The sequence below is a fragment of the Azolla caroliniana genome, unplaced genomic scaffold (genome assembly GCF_043228905.1).
Source record: "Azolla caroliniana isolate FFs.n. ecotype wild unplaced genomic scaffold, voAzoCaro1.0.p SCAF_6, whole genome shotgun sequence".
Lineage (NCBI taxonomy): Eukaryota > Viridiplantae > Streptophyta > Polypodiopsida > Salviniales > Salviniaceae > Azolla > Azolla caroliniana.
In genome coordinates, this window is record NW_028230441.1 from 3,150,545 (window position 1) to 3,168,897 (window position 18,353).

The window sequence follows — 18,353 nt, forward strand, 5'->3', positions numbered from 1 at the left end:
GTTCGCAATAGATATGTTGGGGGAAATTGAGAGGGGCAAAAATAGCATCGTGGGCAGAGCGTGCTTAGTGGGAGGGAGGGGCCAAGGCATGGTTTGGGCGGGCGGGCGGGCTGTCCATTTGATCAAAGCTAAAGGACGGTTATATTTGGTCGGCGGCAAATCGTCCTTGCAAGAGAGATTCCCCAAAGGAAGAAGGTAAATTTAGGGTTTAGGGTTTAGGGTCATAGCATTCCTTTCATACAGTGTCATAGCAACTCATCATACATTACTTCATCGCATGCCCAATGCAACATATAATCTATATATCTCATATGTGGGCTTCTATAATTCCAAAGAGGGGGGGGGGGGGGGGGGGGGGGGGGGGTGCACGCACATGAGAGAGAGAGAGAGAGAGTAGGTCACATATCATCATATTCAACATTTGAATTGGTGTATATGGTGGGATTGAGTTTGTAGTCATAGCACTAGTATTTATATCCCGAGAAGGGTTCTATACTTTGTTGCAAGTTACTAGTCATGGTGGTGTTTTTTCTTTCATAATGGAAGCCATTATTTACGAAAGAAGGTTGTTATGCCCCTGCCCCTAGATTATGGGGGTCTCAAAACCACATGAAAACACGGTTTGGAGACCAATTAGGACATGAATCATAGTTATATTTCATTATGGATACAAAAGCTTACTACCATCCCAAATTGGGACAAGCCATGATCCACCACTCGAAGTTGGGACAAGTTAGGACGACTCCCCAAAACCACTAAAGGAGTGAGAGAAAGCAAAATGGAACACAATCCTTAGAACCAAGATAAGAATGAGAGAATAGGAGGGAGTGAGAGTGAATCACAAAATCAAGGAATGGTTACAAATGAGTAATCCTCCTTATATATGCCAGAAATTGTTGTTGGGACTGGTCGTTAGGGTGGTTAACCGTTGCGAGGTCCCCATTGAGATTGGGTTGTGTTGACCCAAGTGGCACCTTCCTTGGGACTGGGACTACCCCTGTGGTGAGTCCCAACTCAGATTGGGATTGTGTTCCCATTGGGACAACTTAGGCACAACACAAGGCACTTTAACATGGTAAGGTAACTACACCTCAATTATAGCAATGATCCACGTTTATACAACTTCTATTGCCAAAACCATTGACCAACCTTAAAACAGTAAATGGTTACCCTCATTTAATCCTATGCAGCTCATAATTGGGTTCTTACATAAAAATTAAACTTTAGGCACCATCCTATTTACCTATAATTAACATCACTATAAATGTTTACATGTCAATCATTTGACAATGAATACACAACACTCTCCACACATAGAAGAGAAATAGCTTCTCACACATGCAAGTTCTAATGGACTACATTCACCTATAATCACAAGGACATGTGGAGCTCTATGAAGCATAAACAGAATCCTTCCACAAAAAGATATTGTGAAATGCACATAAGAGATCAAAACCAGTCTACTTAGCTTCTTACTTCTTAATCAATTTATAGTTGATACAACGGAACCCATTTGGGTTGGCTTGGCTAAAAAGGGTGTGCTAAAAGGGTGGGTCAACTTGGGTACGTGCATCCTAAAAAGGGTGAGCTAAAAGGGTGGCACAAAGGAACACATGCACACCACACACACCACATTTCCCCCTTGCGAGAAATAAGAGATTGAGGGGCATGAACAAGAACATGACAGGTACATGAACAAGAATAAGAACAATGGCTTGTCGAATGAGGGGGAGCATCTGATGGCAAGTTTCAAATGGAAATCCATGGATGATTCTAGTGCGAGATGAGGGTTACACCCATAGAGTGCTTGAAAAGGGTTTATTTATGCAACCATCTCGTGTTTGAGGGTCTTGTTGAGGCGTTCGGTGAAGATGGCGTGGGGATGTAAACATCTACCGACACATAGTTGAGTTGCAATGACATTGAGGACATCCCCGTGGAACTGTTGGCCTTGATAGTTGGACGAGGCTAGTGACGGAAAACGAGCTAGCAATCGGTGAATAGAGATCAATCACTCTTGTGGACTGAGGGCCATCTGGACTTTGCTGAGGTGGGGGACAGGAGGGCTATCGTATCAGAGGGGGATCGAGGAAAGATCATATGGCGGCAAAGATCAATCGCTCCTGTGGACTAAGGGCCACCTGGACTTTGCTAAGGTGGGGGACATGAGGGCTATCGTGTCGGAGGGGGATCGAGGAAAGATCATATGGCGGCAAAGATTAATCGCTCTTATGAACTGAGGGCCACTTGGACTTGGCTGAGGTGGGGGACAAGAAGGTTATCGTGTCAAAGGGGGATCAGGGAAAAGATCATTTGGCAAAGAAAGATCAATCACTCAGTTGGTCGGTCTAACTACCACCTGGACTTGGCTGAGGTGGGGGTCTGGAGGGCTATCGTGTAGGAGGGGGATCAAAGAAACTCATGGGACAAGAAGTTAGTGGGCAACCTAAGGTGAGGGGGAAGAGTTGGTGGGGCAAGACATAAAAGTGGTGTGAGAAAGTGAGAGTGTCTAAGGTGAAAGTGTAGTGGGCTTACGTGCTAGAGAGGTATAGATGGCGATCGCAAAAAAAGACTTGGATGGAGGAAGCGATGGATATCGGGAGGCCTAACTAGTGAACTAAGGCGGTGCTAATAGAAAAGATACTACTACAAGAGACTAACAAGAGTGTCGGTGATGGTAGTGAGGGCGATGTTACCTACGAAGCGGAAGAGGCAGATGCTTGGATGTGGGGGACTAATACCCCGCTTCTCCACCAATATGTGAAATGCACATAAGAGATCAAAACCAATCTACTTAGCTTCTTACTTCTTAATCAATTTATAGTTGATACAACAGAACCCATTTGGGTTGGCTTGGCTAAAAAGGGTGTGCTAAAAGGGTGGGTCATTTTGGGCACACGCATCCTAAAAAGGGTGTGCTAAAAGGGCAGGGACAACTTGGGTACGTGCATCCTAAAAAGGGTGAGCTAAAAGGATGGCACAAAGGAACACATGCACACCACAATATCATCAATATGTAAATCCACACAAAATATAGCCTAGTGAGTCATTCTATACAAATTATGGCCTACACACACATATAAAATCTACCATAGGAAAGTTAAAATCCAAACCCTTAAACACTGAATAAAAAGAGAGTTTATGTTTCTTGTGCCCTTTCCTTTAGATTGATCAATGGCACGCACACAAAACATCATATACAGATATCCATGTACCATCTAGAATAGTATAGGTAAGACTAAGCCACAACATGATAAATAAAGTTTATGTTTCTTGGGTCACTCGGTTTGAGATTGAGTATTCATATAGTTTAATTAAGCAATCAAAATTTTAGTACACAGAAAGAGAGCACAAGTTTACAATAAAATAAATACTGGTGCAACAAGCCAATTTTTTAGCACTAAAATAAAATTTGATACCATACCCCCAAATGAAGGTATCAGTTATAAAATTGAATCACAACAAATTCCACAAAAAACAACACAAACATAGGTGTAACCAGTCTAGATTTTAGAACAAAAGGCCAAAGTTGATTAACATACCACAAAACACAGAGCCTGAAGTAGAATGGCATAACATCATACCAAATGAAGCCAGAGCGTCACAAAAGTATCAAGTTAAAATCTAAACGTTTGTTTAAGCTGAGTCAGTTGCTCACAGTTCTCAATAAACCACCCGGAAACAAACTTATGATAACATTATACCTATTATAAAAACAACCCATATCAACTTCAGTTATTAGCGTGATTGAATCAATCCTCTTCAGATTCAGCACTCTGAAGCCAATCAACAAAAGGTTTTGCAAACTTTTTCACATCACTGCTGTCAGAAACACCATTGTACCAAGTCACTGTGTCATCTTCTTCCAAAATATCAAGATCATAAAGCATCTTCAACACTGCAGAAATCTCCTTCTGCAGTTGAAGAGATCCTGAAGAACAATATGCTTCCACAGCTCCAAGCAACAGACGTTGGGAATGCTCACCCCTAACCATCGCCTGAGCCAAGAACAGTTTCTTCTTATTGATTTCTTTAGGCAATCCCTTGGATGTTCCCTGAAACAAAGCTTCAAAATAAGCATTCATAACTTCCTGCTCAGAAGAGTGAGGATGAACAGAATACAGCCTTTTCACCAGCTGTTTCTCGTCAAATTCATCATCTATACACTTTCTAAATTCTTTTACAAGAGATTTGTATATATCCTGAGAATTAACAAGAAGAGAATCTGTTGTCTCTTTTCCTGAAGCAGCTACTTCCTTAGATGTTTTCTTTACTGCTCCATTCGATCTATGTTCATCATTACCAGAACTATTTACACAGGTTTTCTTCACCGTTGCTTTGGGCTTTTGTTCACCATTATCAGCATTAATCAACATAACAAGCTCACTCGTAGCAGCAGTCAGCTGTTCTTTGATCCGCTGCTGTGCAGCTAAAGCAGAAGTGTCTGTTTGCCATTGCACAACATCCTCATCCTCATCCTCATCTTCTTCACTCTCATCCCTTTGGCTTGATGCAGGAGAATGACCTTCAACATCACCATCAGGAACTTTCTTCTTCGCAGTCACATTACTGTTTCCTTCATGAATCTTCTTTACCTTCAGCTCTTTCTTGCTTTTCTTCATTTCTTCATCCAAAGCCTCACCTGCTTTCAACCGTTCTTTCTCAGCTTTCCTCATCCCTTTCTTGTCTTTCTTCTTCTGTTCCGGAGGATTCTTCAATATGAAATTTGTAAGCTTATCTCTCATATCCACATCAGATACAAACCCACAAGCAGCACATTTAAGAGATATAAGCTGACTCTTCGATATCAAAATTTCAGTCTCAGGATTTCCACATCCATAACACTGAACATATTTCTTAATAAAATTTTCTAATAGTGCAGCAAGTTTGCCAGTCTCATGTGCTCCATTAACAATCGCAGTGCCAGTTTTTTCATCAAACTTGGATTGGGCACCAAGTTCACATCCAAAGTACTTAGTAGTATATGCAGGAGGTCTACCCAAAGCCTTGGCAACATCAACCATGTTTGACAAGTTGGTCTTGATACCATTTCCCCTACCTTCAACCTTAGTGATAAGCTTCGGCATTTTATATCTATAAAAGGCGTCATCTTGATTGCTCACACCAATGTTCTGAAGAGCCATTGTTTTATTTTCCGAGAATATTTCAATATATATGTATATATTATGGAAAGGGTCCCTTATCAAGCAAATGAAGAATGCCCTGTCCTCCACACCAACGGTGAAATGTACTCCAGCTGTAATGATAAGAAACTGGATATGTAGAAGGAGATACCTCACCCTCAAGATTTAGGGTCAGGGTCGACCGCATACAGAATTTATAAGGCTCTCTGCGCATCACAATGAATCACTCCAAGGTTGACGTAAGCTCTGCAATGTTAACGGATCCAGCAAACAAAGTTAATGCATTTATATAACATGCAACTCCCGCAATGACAATAAAAAAATGCAAAATAACCCTGCTAACCGATATTAATCATATTTCTCCAAATGCCCTCCGGTTATTACATTCTTCAAAAATTGTATAAACCAATTGGGGATTATGGTCATTTCATCCACTTAAACCCACTCAGGCAGTATAGCCTAGGGAATTTGGGAATGTAACAGGCACTTATAGGGGAATTCAGCGAAATAATAAAAAACTGAGATTCATTAAGGTATATAAGGAAAACTCTGTGGCAATCACGTACCTCTCAAAGAAAACTGAATAAATAGCACCAATCAAATCATCCCACTAACTATGTTCGATTTCATAAAGCTCAAGATTTGTTCCAGAAAAGAAGTAGTCATAATTCAATGAAAATGAAAAACTAATAATGTAGGAGCATGGATTGTATCAGATAAAAAATTTCAACGAGAATAGGACAGGAGGCAATTGTTAATCGGTTATGATGATGAAATATAAAGACCTACCTAGTAACCAATATATTCAGCCACTATACAAGCATAGAATCAATTTTAAAACTTGTTTCTCAAGAAAAACTAGCAAATTCCAGATACTTGACTAACATACACTCCGAGAATATCCAAAAATACTAACATTACTAACCTTTTGAACTTTTTACGTAAGTTATTGAATATTTCGTATAAGAAATTCGAACAAATTCAGTTGAGCATTATTCAAATATATTACGCATCGCCTTTGACTTTTACTACAAGTAAAATTAGACACAGTCGATAAGCCTAAGGGCTACAAAAAATTATCAAAATTATAAACTTTTTTCTATCAAAAGAACTCACACAAAGCGATCTAAGTAGGAAAACTGCAGCATACAAAAAGCACTATCTTTCCTATCAATATTGGATTCAGATTAGGACGGTCACAATATAAGACTAGTATCCTGATGAATTTCAAGGACCAAAACCACACTCTTTCCTCGGTGTGAATTGAGAAACTAAAGACAATGATACACAAAAGTTGACCATGTCTAACAAGATAAATCCGGAATCCTGCATTGATGTCATTAGAGAAATGCACGGATGGCAGATGAGAAAGAACGAATAAATTGGTTATATGGAATTAATGTTTCAAACTCAATCAAAATTGTGAGATATGTTGGAGACATGTAAATAAGGAGATTAAGGAATTTGCTTTCGTATGATGCAAGAATTTCAGGATACCACAGATCATATTAGAAAGGCCTCCGGAGTTAGAATCGGGAACGCAGAGAATCAATGAACTCTACCGAAGGCCTCCAAAATAATGGAATAAAGAAAGAATGGCAATCAATATACTGGACCGAGAACGCAGAAGAAAACACAGAGAATCAATGAGCTGTACTACAAAGAAACAGTCTGATTATGAAACTTCAATGGTTGACAGATACAAGCCATGATGATCAGGAAAGCTGAAGCAAAAACCGAATATCAAACATAGAGAGAGGGGGGGGAAGGAGATTACCTGATGAAAAGAAAAAAAAACCTCGATCGAGGCCGCAGTCAGAATACAATGGTGCCGGAGAATGGAAAGTACAGAGAATCGATGGATTGGCACAGGATGGATATACAGGACACACAGATGAAGAAGCGAGAGACCTGCTTCAGAAACCCTAATGAACGCTGCCCTGAAAATGTATGCATATATGATATATCTATAAATCAACCGACGTCCGGTTTCACACTAGCCGGACAAAACCCGAACGAGCTCCTTCCTCCTCCCCGTGTGAAATGAGGTTCGTTCTTCTTTGCGATTTCTCTCGTGTGGATTTCCAAGTGTCGGAAAAAAGGCCATATGTTGTCTTCCGTTTTGTTCGTACTCGATCTCTTGCAGTTTCTCTCATACTTCCAGGTCTCGAAAAAAAAGGCCATATGTTGTCTTCCGTTTGTTCATAATCAATCTCTCCTGTTACTTTTGTCGTTGTGGTATGTGCAAAAGCTCTCATCTGTATATCGAGACATTATCATCTAAGAGAAAGAGAGAGAGAGAGAGGGAGGGAGGGAGACGCTAGTCATATTTGACCTCCAAATACGATAATAGAATCTATATATCTATCTATATTTCTCTCCTTTCTCATAAAAGTAGTGAGGATCGTATTAAAACAAGCTGACAAATTACAATACGCGAAGCCATTGTTGTCCTCGTAGTGTTGAGGACCTTATGCCAAGGCCGAACCTCTAAGATGCTACAAGACTATAGCTAGGATAGCACTATCTCCTTTGATGACAAGGTACCAAAACAACTTTCTTTTCAACTTGTTACGATACTCCGTGATGAGGATCGAAACAAGAAACTCATCTCATACTTTGAGTGTACCATAGATCCCAAGACACGATTCCCATGTAGAAATACCTAAAACCATCGTGGTAGTTAAGTATCTTGTTGTTGTATATATAGCAAATATAAGATTTCATATGAACATGTTACCCTCACAATATTGTCATTATTTGTTAATTATTGTCTTCTATTGTTGTTTAAGATGCCTACAAGACATTTCTACGTGCATGTTTTGTCTTGTACCAAATTTGGCCTCCATTTAACGAAATTATATTGTTAATCTCATAAATTAATCTCTCTCTATATATATGTATGTATGTACTATGTACGTATACATACATACATACATACATTTGCACCGTTTCAACCACATTTTAGATCGAAGTAGCCAATTCGCTTTATTCAAAGGCATCTATTCTACCTAAAAGGTCCCAAATGTTTGCAACTTTAGGGACAATCCTTCATCTTTATTTGTGTACAAGTTGCATCCATGACAAAAGAGCATATATGCTCATCCCAACTTTTATCTTTTATACGTTTTTGGTAGAAACAACCAAAAAGCAAATCCTATTTTTTGATAAGCTTACGAACCATTCATTGTTGGTTTTGATTATGGCTTATAACATACTAGTCCTACATTCAAGTCTCACCTATCTTCTTATAGTATTGAACCCGTGACCTTTTTTGTTTAAACCAACTAACCTTTCATGGCACATACATTGATGTGGTGCTAATATTTTAGGAACAATTATTTTCATTTTTTAACTATTGTATCAATTAACGTAGCACTAAATTTTAAAGCACGTCATTGAGAATTTATATTACTAGAAAATGCGTAGACTCCAAGAATGGTGCAACATCAATCAACACAACCACAAGTCTCGATGGAATTCTCTCACCATCATTCTCCTTGTTGGGGTTGCACCCTATGCTAAGCATGTCTTATCGAGTAATATGTCAAAGTTAAAATAACTATGATTGCTCTAATTTACTAGTCAGAGAGTATGAAATATGTATGGAGGTTTCATGCAATAATTGTTTCTCTTCAATAGACAACCTCACGAATTGAGTTAGAAGTTTCTTTGTACTTTCTAATTGTTTACATACAAACAAAGTCCAAGGATATTCACTGAATTGATCCATGAATGTTTCTATGAGGATAATCATGCAACATGGCAGTTGGTGTGATTAAGCACCCTTGATCCATATATTCTCGTTGATTTGTTTTTCTTTTGCTTATCATTAATTTGATTTGTAATATTTGGTACTACAACTTTAAATGGTTTTTTCCCCTTATCTCGTTGCCACGCCATTGAATATTACCTTATATTATACCTTGATCGGATAATAGATCTGATGAAGAGAAATGTGGCTCATCAACGATGTCTCAAGCAACCGTAAGAAAAGGGATAGCTAGTCCATTATATATAGCTCAACTACTAAGGCTTGTAGACCACCACGTATTTGTTAGATATCATCAACGATCACCCCCACATTGCCAATTTATGTCCATATGCATGCTAAGAGTGTAAATTTCGTGATAACACCCCAAATGAGGAGTAGTTATTGTGCAACTTAGCCATATGGGTTGATGTATTTATGAATTAGAATTAGAAATGATGTATTTATGAAAGAGGGAAGTATGGTAATGTGATTGACTAGAATAATATTCTCTATTGGTAGGTTAAGTTGAAGTTGTGTTTGAATTATATGCCATTGACTTTATGATAAATGTTATTTAGAACTAGCTTGTATATGGGGAATTGGGCCATATTAAATAAGCCAATTGAGTGAAAAGGAATATCCCCACTACTATCAATTGATGTGCACATTTTAATGTGCCAACAAAGCCAAACACATAATATCAATATCAATATCCATCCTCATTCGCTTTAACTTGGTTGTTGTGAGTTTGTGACTCTTATTTGTATGAACTAAATGTATAGTCAACTAGTCCCGACTCCCAATATCCAATATAAACTCTAAGGTATGAGCACATGGGAGGAAAACTACCATTGTAAGCTACTCTCATATGTAATAGAAAATTTGCGTTGACACATACATCATGTGAGTGTAACTCTATTTGCCCATTTAGTCGATTCTCAACATTTCTAACAATGTTCCCATGTGTCATATGTCTTCATGGGTTTGTTCCAATTCCCAATATAATGTGTTTCTTGACTATCCTACCCTTCATCCATTAAAATTAGTTATAGAATTGGTCCACAAGGTTATGCATGTAACAAATGATCAAGGTGAAAAGTTATGATAACAAATCGTCATATTGAAAATCAGAGCCAACTTGATGGAGGTATGGAAGTATGATTTGAATAAATAATAGCCTTTTGTTTGAATTTGCATAATTGTTGATGTAGTTACTAAGTTTCTCTTCCCATGTGTGCGAGGAATTCCAAGGGCAACAAAGTTGATGGTCAATCCTATGTAAATGCCACTCAATAAGAAGATTTTGGATAGATACTAAATGTAAATTTATTACAAGGAATATAACCAACTTATTGTAAATGAAGCGTTTTCACTATAAAATATACCTTTCAATTTGCTCATTCCATTCATACATTAAATACATATTTATATATCAATAATCAAAGCTTTATTTTATTTTTTCCATAAAAAATAGGGAAAAGTACCAGGATACCCCTGGAAGTTCGTCTATTTACCAGAATGCCCTTGGAAGTTCCAAATTTACCAAACTACCCCTATGTCCAAAAAAATACACTTTATAAAGTAATTATACACTCAAATGTTTGGTAAATAGGGCTAGTTCGGGTCCATTTCTTCCATCTTTGGTAAATAGGGCTTGTAGATTTGAGTGTATAATTACTTTATAAAGTGTAATTTTTTGGACATAGGGGTAGTTTGGTAAATTTGGAACTTCTAGGGGCATTCTGGTAAATAGACGAACATCCAGGGGTATCTTGGTACTTTTCCCTAAAAAATATCCTCCATTGGTATTAACATAAAGTGGCCAAAGGCAATATACAAAAAAGTCTAGTATTACAAAGAAAAATGCAACATAATTAACTAGAAAACTATTGAACACTCGTGCAATTCTAACAATCTCAACACTAGGCTCAAGATTTTGGCCTAATGAAGACCACCCCATATAAAACAAATAACTTCACCTACAGAAAACAACACCTCCTCCGCCGTAGTCCTGCTCAATGCAAATATTGCATTCAGCGTAGTTGTGAAGATCCATCACTAGGCGCGGATCGTGAGGCGGAACCGCCGGGGTTCTAGACCGGAAGGACTTGAAGTTGGTGCAAGCTTTAGCAAGAAAGTACGTAAGCTAGATTGCACAAGGTCTTTCTAATGAAAATTTCTTAAGCTTTTCTTGTTTCTCACTCACTCTTCTCTTCTTCTTTCATCTCATTCTCTCATTCTCTTTTACTCTTGTTCACCTCTAATCGTACTCACCTTAGTTTCACTTGCATCATTGCTTTATTTCTTTTATTACTCTTCCCATATCATCTCAATAGTTGTGCGAGTTCGCTCGCACTCCTTGTCACGACGCTACGGTCATAACAATAACCCTAACCGCCTCTTTCACGTCGGGTTCACCACTTTATTATGTCGTAAAAATCCGTCACTAGGCGCGGACCGTGAGGTGGAACTGTCGGGGTTCTGGACCGGGAGGACTTGAAGTTGGCGCAAGCTTTAGCGAGAAAGTACGTAAGCTAGATTGAAAGAGAGAGAGAGAACTTGAGATAGAATAGAACGCTTGACTTTAGATTGAGAGAGATTAAGATTGAACTCTTGATTTTAGATTTTAAGAAACAAGTTACACGATCAATTCAATAACAAATTCTCTTCTTCTTAATTTCATAACCAAAAAAAGCCTAACCCTTCTTCTTTTTCATCCCTTCTTTTATAGATGCTCTCATGCATATGATGCATGTGAGGGTACAAGACATGCATAAAATGCATGTTTGCCATTTGGCGCTCATGTATTACATGTAGTGCATGATAACCATGTCACTCATTTTAGCTCTCATGTATGAGAATTTCCATGTAAAAGTACAATGATAGAAATATAAATTTAACTAAATGTCATGGCTTAGTTGTAAGCCTATTCACCCTTAACTAGGAGGTGCAAGGTTCAAATCCTCACTTGCCCTCCTTGTGTATATATATGTGATATATATTTATTTATTAATTTGGTCGCCGGTTTGCCGGATGCCGGTCGCCGATACCACCGGCTCTGTCGGATGCCGATTCCGTCGGATCGCCGGTTATTGTCCAGTTAGTTCAAGTTACCTTGAACTCTCTATGCTCAACACATAGACACAAGAGATAATAGCTTTTGCTCTACTTTATATATTATGAGAGCCGTATTTGTCGTGCCTATATGGGATATCTCACAGTTTTCTCTTTTCCTTTCACAAACTTTATACCCTCATATCTTGACATCTAGTTGTCTGTTTCACGTGTAATAAAGTGCATTCGAAAGCTCTTGAAGATCTCTATCATTTTGTACGTAGATACTTCACTATTATTGCTTTATGTGATTCATACTTGATTTTGTACGTTTTATGTGATTTTCTCACCATTGCCGAAAATCTTCACGACAGCGCTGCTTCCAAAAGTATCTTTTCAGGGCCACCATGGTAGATATGCCCAAAAAATATTGTTTCTACACCTACATATTGTTCATCACCATAAGAAAATAGAGGTAAAAAGCCCCATAGACCAATATGACCAACTGCTTCCACTACAATTCCTGATAGGAGAGGATTTCTTGTTATCTCACGTGTACTTGTCTCAACCAGCTTACTCTCCCAACCTACACATTTCAACAAATTTCTTTGGTGACTGAGCAACAACAACTAGAATTCTATTTGATGCCTTAACATGTAAATCAACTGTTCCATTTACGGCCATGGCATGTTCCAATAGCAACAACATACGTTCATCTAGGGATGATCTGTCAGTCTCTTTGTAACATTTCAAAAAGGAAAATCATTGCTTCATAGATCTTTGATTCGAATATAAGATCTTGCTCTCCCAGTGTTGGTTGAATAACCAACCTAGATTGTTGTTTCTCAATGAAGTTCAGCAACGAAGTTCCTGTACAACTAAAAACGAACTAAATCTAGACTATTTCCTCCTCCCTCATGATCTACTTCGGCCCCCACACCGTCATCACTCATCCTCTCATCATACTATTATGCTTCAATCCCTATCGCCACACCATGAACACCCATCATAATGAGAAAACCTAAAATCAAAGCTTTGTTTAGCATAAGAGGTAAATTTTTTGAACATGCACACGTTATGCATGGGTGTGTTAGCTTTGGTCACAATGAGTTTGGTTCTTGAACCATATTCATTCATGTGATTGTGCTCTTGAACTACAATCAATCACGAACTCACCTCGTGTCCTAATTCTCACTCACGAGCTCCCTACAAGAATGTGCTTTTCTCTAAAGCTCATTTTGGTCATGAGATTTGGTTGTGACTAACAAATAGGGAAGTCCTAAATGTGAAGGGTAGTGTTTTGATTTTTCGGCTCTACGAAATAATCAAGGCAACTATATTCTCATAAGGTACCTCAAAGTTCTTCAACATTGTCATTTTACTTAGCATACTTGGTGAGTTAACCATCCTCGTGGTTAACTGAAAATAAAAAGAAATTAGAGAGAGCAATTTGTGATTAGTGATCAAAATATTATCAACAAAAGTAATAATATTCATGGCACACTTAATTAGTAAAGCAAATACAAAATGTGATTAATAGGGGTGGTTAGGGAACCCAAAATTGTCAATTGTGGGCTTGACCTATGTCTCGACTCTTTAGGATACCCTTAACACCCTTGATCATATTAAATGTTTTTGAAAACTTGCTTGGAGAGAAATAAAATCTCTGCTGAACACTTTGAGCATTGGCCTCTAGTCATCAACAGGGGCATCACATTAGATGTGTCGAAAAAAAGGATGCATATTAACATTAAGAATATATAATAAAATCAACCAACACTTCACTATAGGAACAAGTTACAACATTGCTTTATATAGCATCACCTTCTCACTTGATTCCGACTTCTCTTTCATTATCATATGATTTAGATAGAGTATCCCTTATATTAAATACATGACAAGGGAGTGAGTGGATCATAATGCATACATGTGCACCCACCACCTGTGTGATCATACAAATGTTGGACAATTGAGTGACTCGCGTGCATCCACTACATGTGGGATCACACACATGTTGGATAGTCGAGCTTGATATCTCAACATATGTGCATTAGAGAGACTAAGCTAAAAAAGTTGTGAAAGCCCATAAGTTGGTTTTTATGGTCACCCCCTTTCACATCGTGGGAACCTAAGACCCTCTCCTAAGTTCTAAAGAAGAAGAGATGTGGAATGACAATGCCCTAATTGAAGGCCATAGTTTCACAACTAAGCAAAAAGTTGTGTAATATTAGCACAACGTGAGAACATTGCCTTTCATCATCAATAATGTGCACACTCAGGTTTGGTGTTCTATTCAAATGCTACACACAACATGGATAGAATCATCATACCCAAGCACATCATAACATCAATATATAAACGAATAACATAGAATTAATATAATTAGCACCATTAGAGTTTTCATCTAATAATGAAAAAAATGTTAAAAGTATTTTATTCCATGCAAAGTAGCATTCCCCTCCTCATAATTATTGTTGCACGAATCATTTGGTTCTAAACGTGACCCTAAAACATTGATGTTGCCATTTTGTTGATCAATGCAACCAGAGAAAAAGGACAACATTTCCCTTTGAAAGGCAAGGCTTATGAAGTTGTTTTTGACCAATGAACCTCTCAATCTCCAACAAATAATACAAGAGGGGTTATGGAATAATAGAAGATTGAGGATGAGAAGAGAAACAAATAAAATTACATGTGGCAAGATTATCAAAAGCACGACACAAACAAGGGTATGGGAGGACACAATAAGGGGGAGAGAACAATGCAATGAAGAGATCAAATTGATTCTCAAAATAATTTTATGCAATGTTTTCTCTCTTCACGTATTACTTGTTGGAATCTACCAAGAGTAAGACTCAAGTGGTAAATGCTTCCTTTCGAAACTTCGATGATTAAGAGTTTTCAATATTGTCTTCTAGGTTTTTAAGGTTCAAATGCATAGTTGATATTTGTAGTAGGATCCTTGGTAGCTCTTAAGGAATGCATGATGAATATCATCATGACACAAACATGTCAATCTCACATGTCTTTAAAATATTAGAAGAGAGGTCAATTCTTTCCTTTTTTATTTCTTGGGAGAAATTCACTCCACTTTTACTTACTATTCACTTGTTCAAGTCTTCTGAACTTAAGAAACATTCACCCACTTTACTTCAGGTGGTATGTTGTCTTAATCATACTTTTACCTTGGTGAGTTGGGTGTCACATCAGCCTTCAACGTCTCTCTTTAAGAACGAGACGTGCATATGTTTTTTGGGTTGGATGGCATAACAAGAGCCATCACTCTAGATTCATTCCAAGAATTTGAAACAAGGTTTTTGTCCAAATAGATATCTTCCGTTATTATAAACATGTGTATTGATCACAAAAAAGAGTACCTACATAAACATTATACATACACACAAATGCAATGACATCATTTTTATCCAATCCTATTGCATGATCAAACGCAAGTTGTGCAAATTCTAGATTGCTGAACTTCCTACAAGCGCCCAGCACAACATGCCAAATCATGGCCTTTGGCTGGAAAGGCATTTCTTTTGTTATTGCCACTGCCATGGCAACATGACCAGCCCGCCCAAGAAGATTTACTATACAAGCATAGTGTTGGAGAGGTGGAGCGAGATCTAAGTAAATGTTTATAGCCTCAAAGCACATCATACCTTCTTCCACTAGGCCTCCATGATTACATGCATTAAGCACAATAAGGTATGTCACTAAATTAGGCTTTATATCTTCTCTCATCATGCTATTGAACATAGAGAAAACGCATGCACTCTCACCTAGTAGACAATATCCAGCCATGAGTGCATTCCATGATGTAATATCTGGACAAGGAAGCCTATCAAATACTTCTTGTGCCTCTAGAAGTAAGCCACAGTTAGCATACATATCTATCAAGCTGTTAGCAATAAAAAACTCATCTTCTAACCCTTTATGAACAACGAAAGAATGTATAGCCTGGTTAGTATGCGTGATCAAGCAAGTTTTAAGAAGACAAATAAAAGCAACATTGTTGATTGAGATAGCCTCATTTTGCATGTGTTGGAAACATAGATGTGCTTCTATTTCATGTCCATTTTCAGCACATCCTGTCATCAGGGTTGTCCATGAGATTACATCACGAGCTTGAATGTCGTTGAACACTTTATGAGCGTCGTTAAGTAGTCCAGATTTCACGTACATGTATATTAAGCTATTTCCCACAAGAAGATTCATCTCTAGCCCTTTTTTCATTATTTCAACATGTACGTTTTGACCTTTTGTTGTGCCCCAAATGCTACCGCAAGCTTTAATGCTACAAACATATGTAATAATGTCTGATGAGATTCCCTCAATATACATTGATTCAACACAATTTAATACTTCCTCATAGAATCCATGTTCAGTGTAGCCTGAGATGAGTGCATTCCATGTAGCTACACTTCTATTTACAAGCTTAAGACACAGCATCTTTGCTTCTGAAAACCAACCACTTTTGCCATAAAAATGAACTAAGCTAGTGGCTACACGAACATCTGTTTCCAATCCTCTCATGATAATCTCAGCATGCAATCCTCGACCAATTTCTACATAGTCTCTGTCGACACAACATTTCAAGATTGACATAAGCGTGAACACATTCCTTGAAACACCTGCATCTTTCATATCTTCCGAGTAATGAAGTGCTTTTTTAATGTCTCCAAGTTCAACACATGACGAGATCAATGCAGTCCAGGGAAACACATCCTGTATTGTTAGTTTTCCAAGTACATATTGGGCTTCAAGAAGGAAACCACATTTCCCATACATATGAACCAATCCACTTCCTATAACTATTTTTTCCTCAAACCCTCTTTTGATAACCTCAATATGCATTCTTCTACCTCTGGCTATGCACTTACAAGCTTTCAAGGAAAAAGTAAATGTGATAGAATTCCCAAAGACACCCTTTTGTTGCATCTGTTCAAAGCAAAAGAGTGCCTCATCAGGACACCCTTGTTCAACATATCCGGAAATAAGCGTGGTCCAAGAGACCACATCTCTACTTGGAAGCTTGTCAAAAATTACCTTTGCTTCATCGAGATGACCATATTTAGCATAAAAATCAACCAAGCTGTTGCCAATACACATCTCACATTCAAACCCCTTCTTTAAGATTTCACCATGTATTTCTCGCCCTTCTTCATCCAAGGTCAATATGCTACAACAAGCTTTTAAGCCACAAGAACATGTGATAACGTTGGCAGATATGCCATGAAGTTTCATCTCTTTAAAGCGGTATAGTGCCTCATCACCATAGCCATGTTCTAAAAGACCTACAATGAGAGCAGTCCAGGTGACTACATTTCGGAAAGTGAGTTTTTGAAATACTTGTTGTGCTTCTTGGATTGAGCCACATTTACAATACATATCTACCAAAGAGCTCCCAATATATGCATTCACATCTGATAACCCTATTTTAATTGTCTCGCCATGAAACCCTAAACCCTTATTCGGGTCTTGGATGAGGCCGCAAGCTTTTAAGCAGCAAACAAAGGTAATTTCATTCAAAGATATTCCTTCCCTTTGCATCTCCTTAATACAACACAATGCTTCCTCACCATAACCATGTTCAACATGTCCTGCTATGAGAGAAGTCCATGAAACCACATTTCTGACACAGAGGCTTTCCAATACATTTCTAGCTTCTGTGAATGAACCACATTTGGCATACATATGAACCAAAGAGGTTCCAACACATATGCTTTTCTCAGTAAATCCATGAGCAGTAATTTCACCGTGTATGACGTGACCCTTTTCTAGATCCTTCAACGAGATGCATCTCCTCAACATGCACATGAACATATCAACATAACCGATGGGAAAAGTATAGGTAGATGCAAGGTGGTAACACACATGACTCTGAGCTTGCGAAGGAGAAGAGACTTCTCTGAGGAACACTTCCATTGAAGCACTCCATTAACTAACTAACTTTAGGCCTTGGGGCTCGGACATGCGGTTAGTTTTAATCGGTTACAATTTTTACCGAGTGCCTTCTCGATCAGACGACACTTGCACACGAATGAGAAGAGCATTCCTCGACTTCATGAATCTGGCTAGCTGCGGATGAATATTATCGAAACTGCTCCTCGAGGAATGAACAAAGTGGTGTTGCGCTGGTTTTTGACCCATGACCTTATGGTATATGGGTCGAGCTCTTAACCATCACACCATCTATTGTAATTCGTAATATATTATTTTCATTTATGTTTTATTATAAGAAAGTAATGTATATTCCAGATTTCTCTGGAACATTCTAGAAATTTCAAGATTACTCCTGACAACACTATAAAAGAAGGCACTAGGCATTATGTTGAACCAAATTGGTTCAACGCCAGTCTTAAGCCTCTTAGCCGCTTTGTACTTATCTTTTCACATAA

General features: G+C 38.2%; 2 protein-coding genes across 2 annotated transcripts; both read right to left on the reverse strand.

Moving 5' to 3' along the window:
• Positions 1-3,603: 3,603 nt before the first annotated feature.
• On the reverse strand, positions 3,604-7,079 carry LOC147862603 (putative eukaryotic translation initiation factor 5-2). Its single transcript, XM_087321084.1, has 2 exons — positions 6,922-7,079; positions 3,604-5,390 (listed from the first exon to the last, which is right to left on the reverse strand). Exon 2 carries the CDS (start codon positions 5,142-5,144, stop codon positions 3,753-3,755), a length of 1,392 nt encoding a protein of 463 aa, XP_087177210.1. The 5' UTR covers positions 5,145-5,390; positions 6,922-7,079; the 3' UTR covers positions 3,604-3,752.
• Positions 7,080-12,317: 5,238 nt separating this feature from the next.
• Positions 12,318-17,880, reverse strand: LOC147862604 (pentatricopeptide repeat-containing protein At4g18520, chloroplastic-like). Its single transcript, XM_087321119.1, has 2 exons — positions 15,351-17,880; positions 12,318-12,538 (listed from the first exon to the last, which is right to left on the reverse strand). Exons 1-2 carry the CDS (start codon positions 17,878-17,880, stop codon positions 12,318-12,320), a joined length of 2,751 nt encoding a protein of 916 aa, XP_087177245.1.
• Between the last annotated feature and the right edge of the window lie 473 nt (positions 17,881-18,353).

What these genes read in the sequence shown, in the direction of transcription:
- LOC147862603 (XM_087321084.1), bottom strand. Translation starts at nt 5,144, where the DNA reads ATGGCTCTTCAGAACATTGGTGTGAGCAATCAAGATGACGCCTTTTAT.
- LOC147862604 (XM_087321119.1), bottom strand. Translation starts at nt 17,880, where the DNA reads ATGGAAGTGTTCCTCAGAGAAGTCTCTTCTCCTTCGCAAGCTCAGAGT. An exon ending in TGATGTCATTGCATTTGTGT is followed by an intron (nt 12,539 to 15,350) that starts GTATGTATAATG and finishes TGAAATGTGTAG; the next exon opens with GTTGGGAGAGTAAGCTGGTT.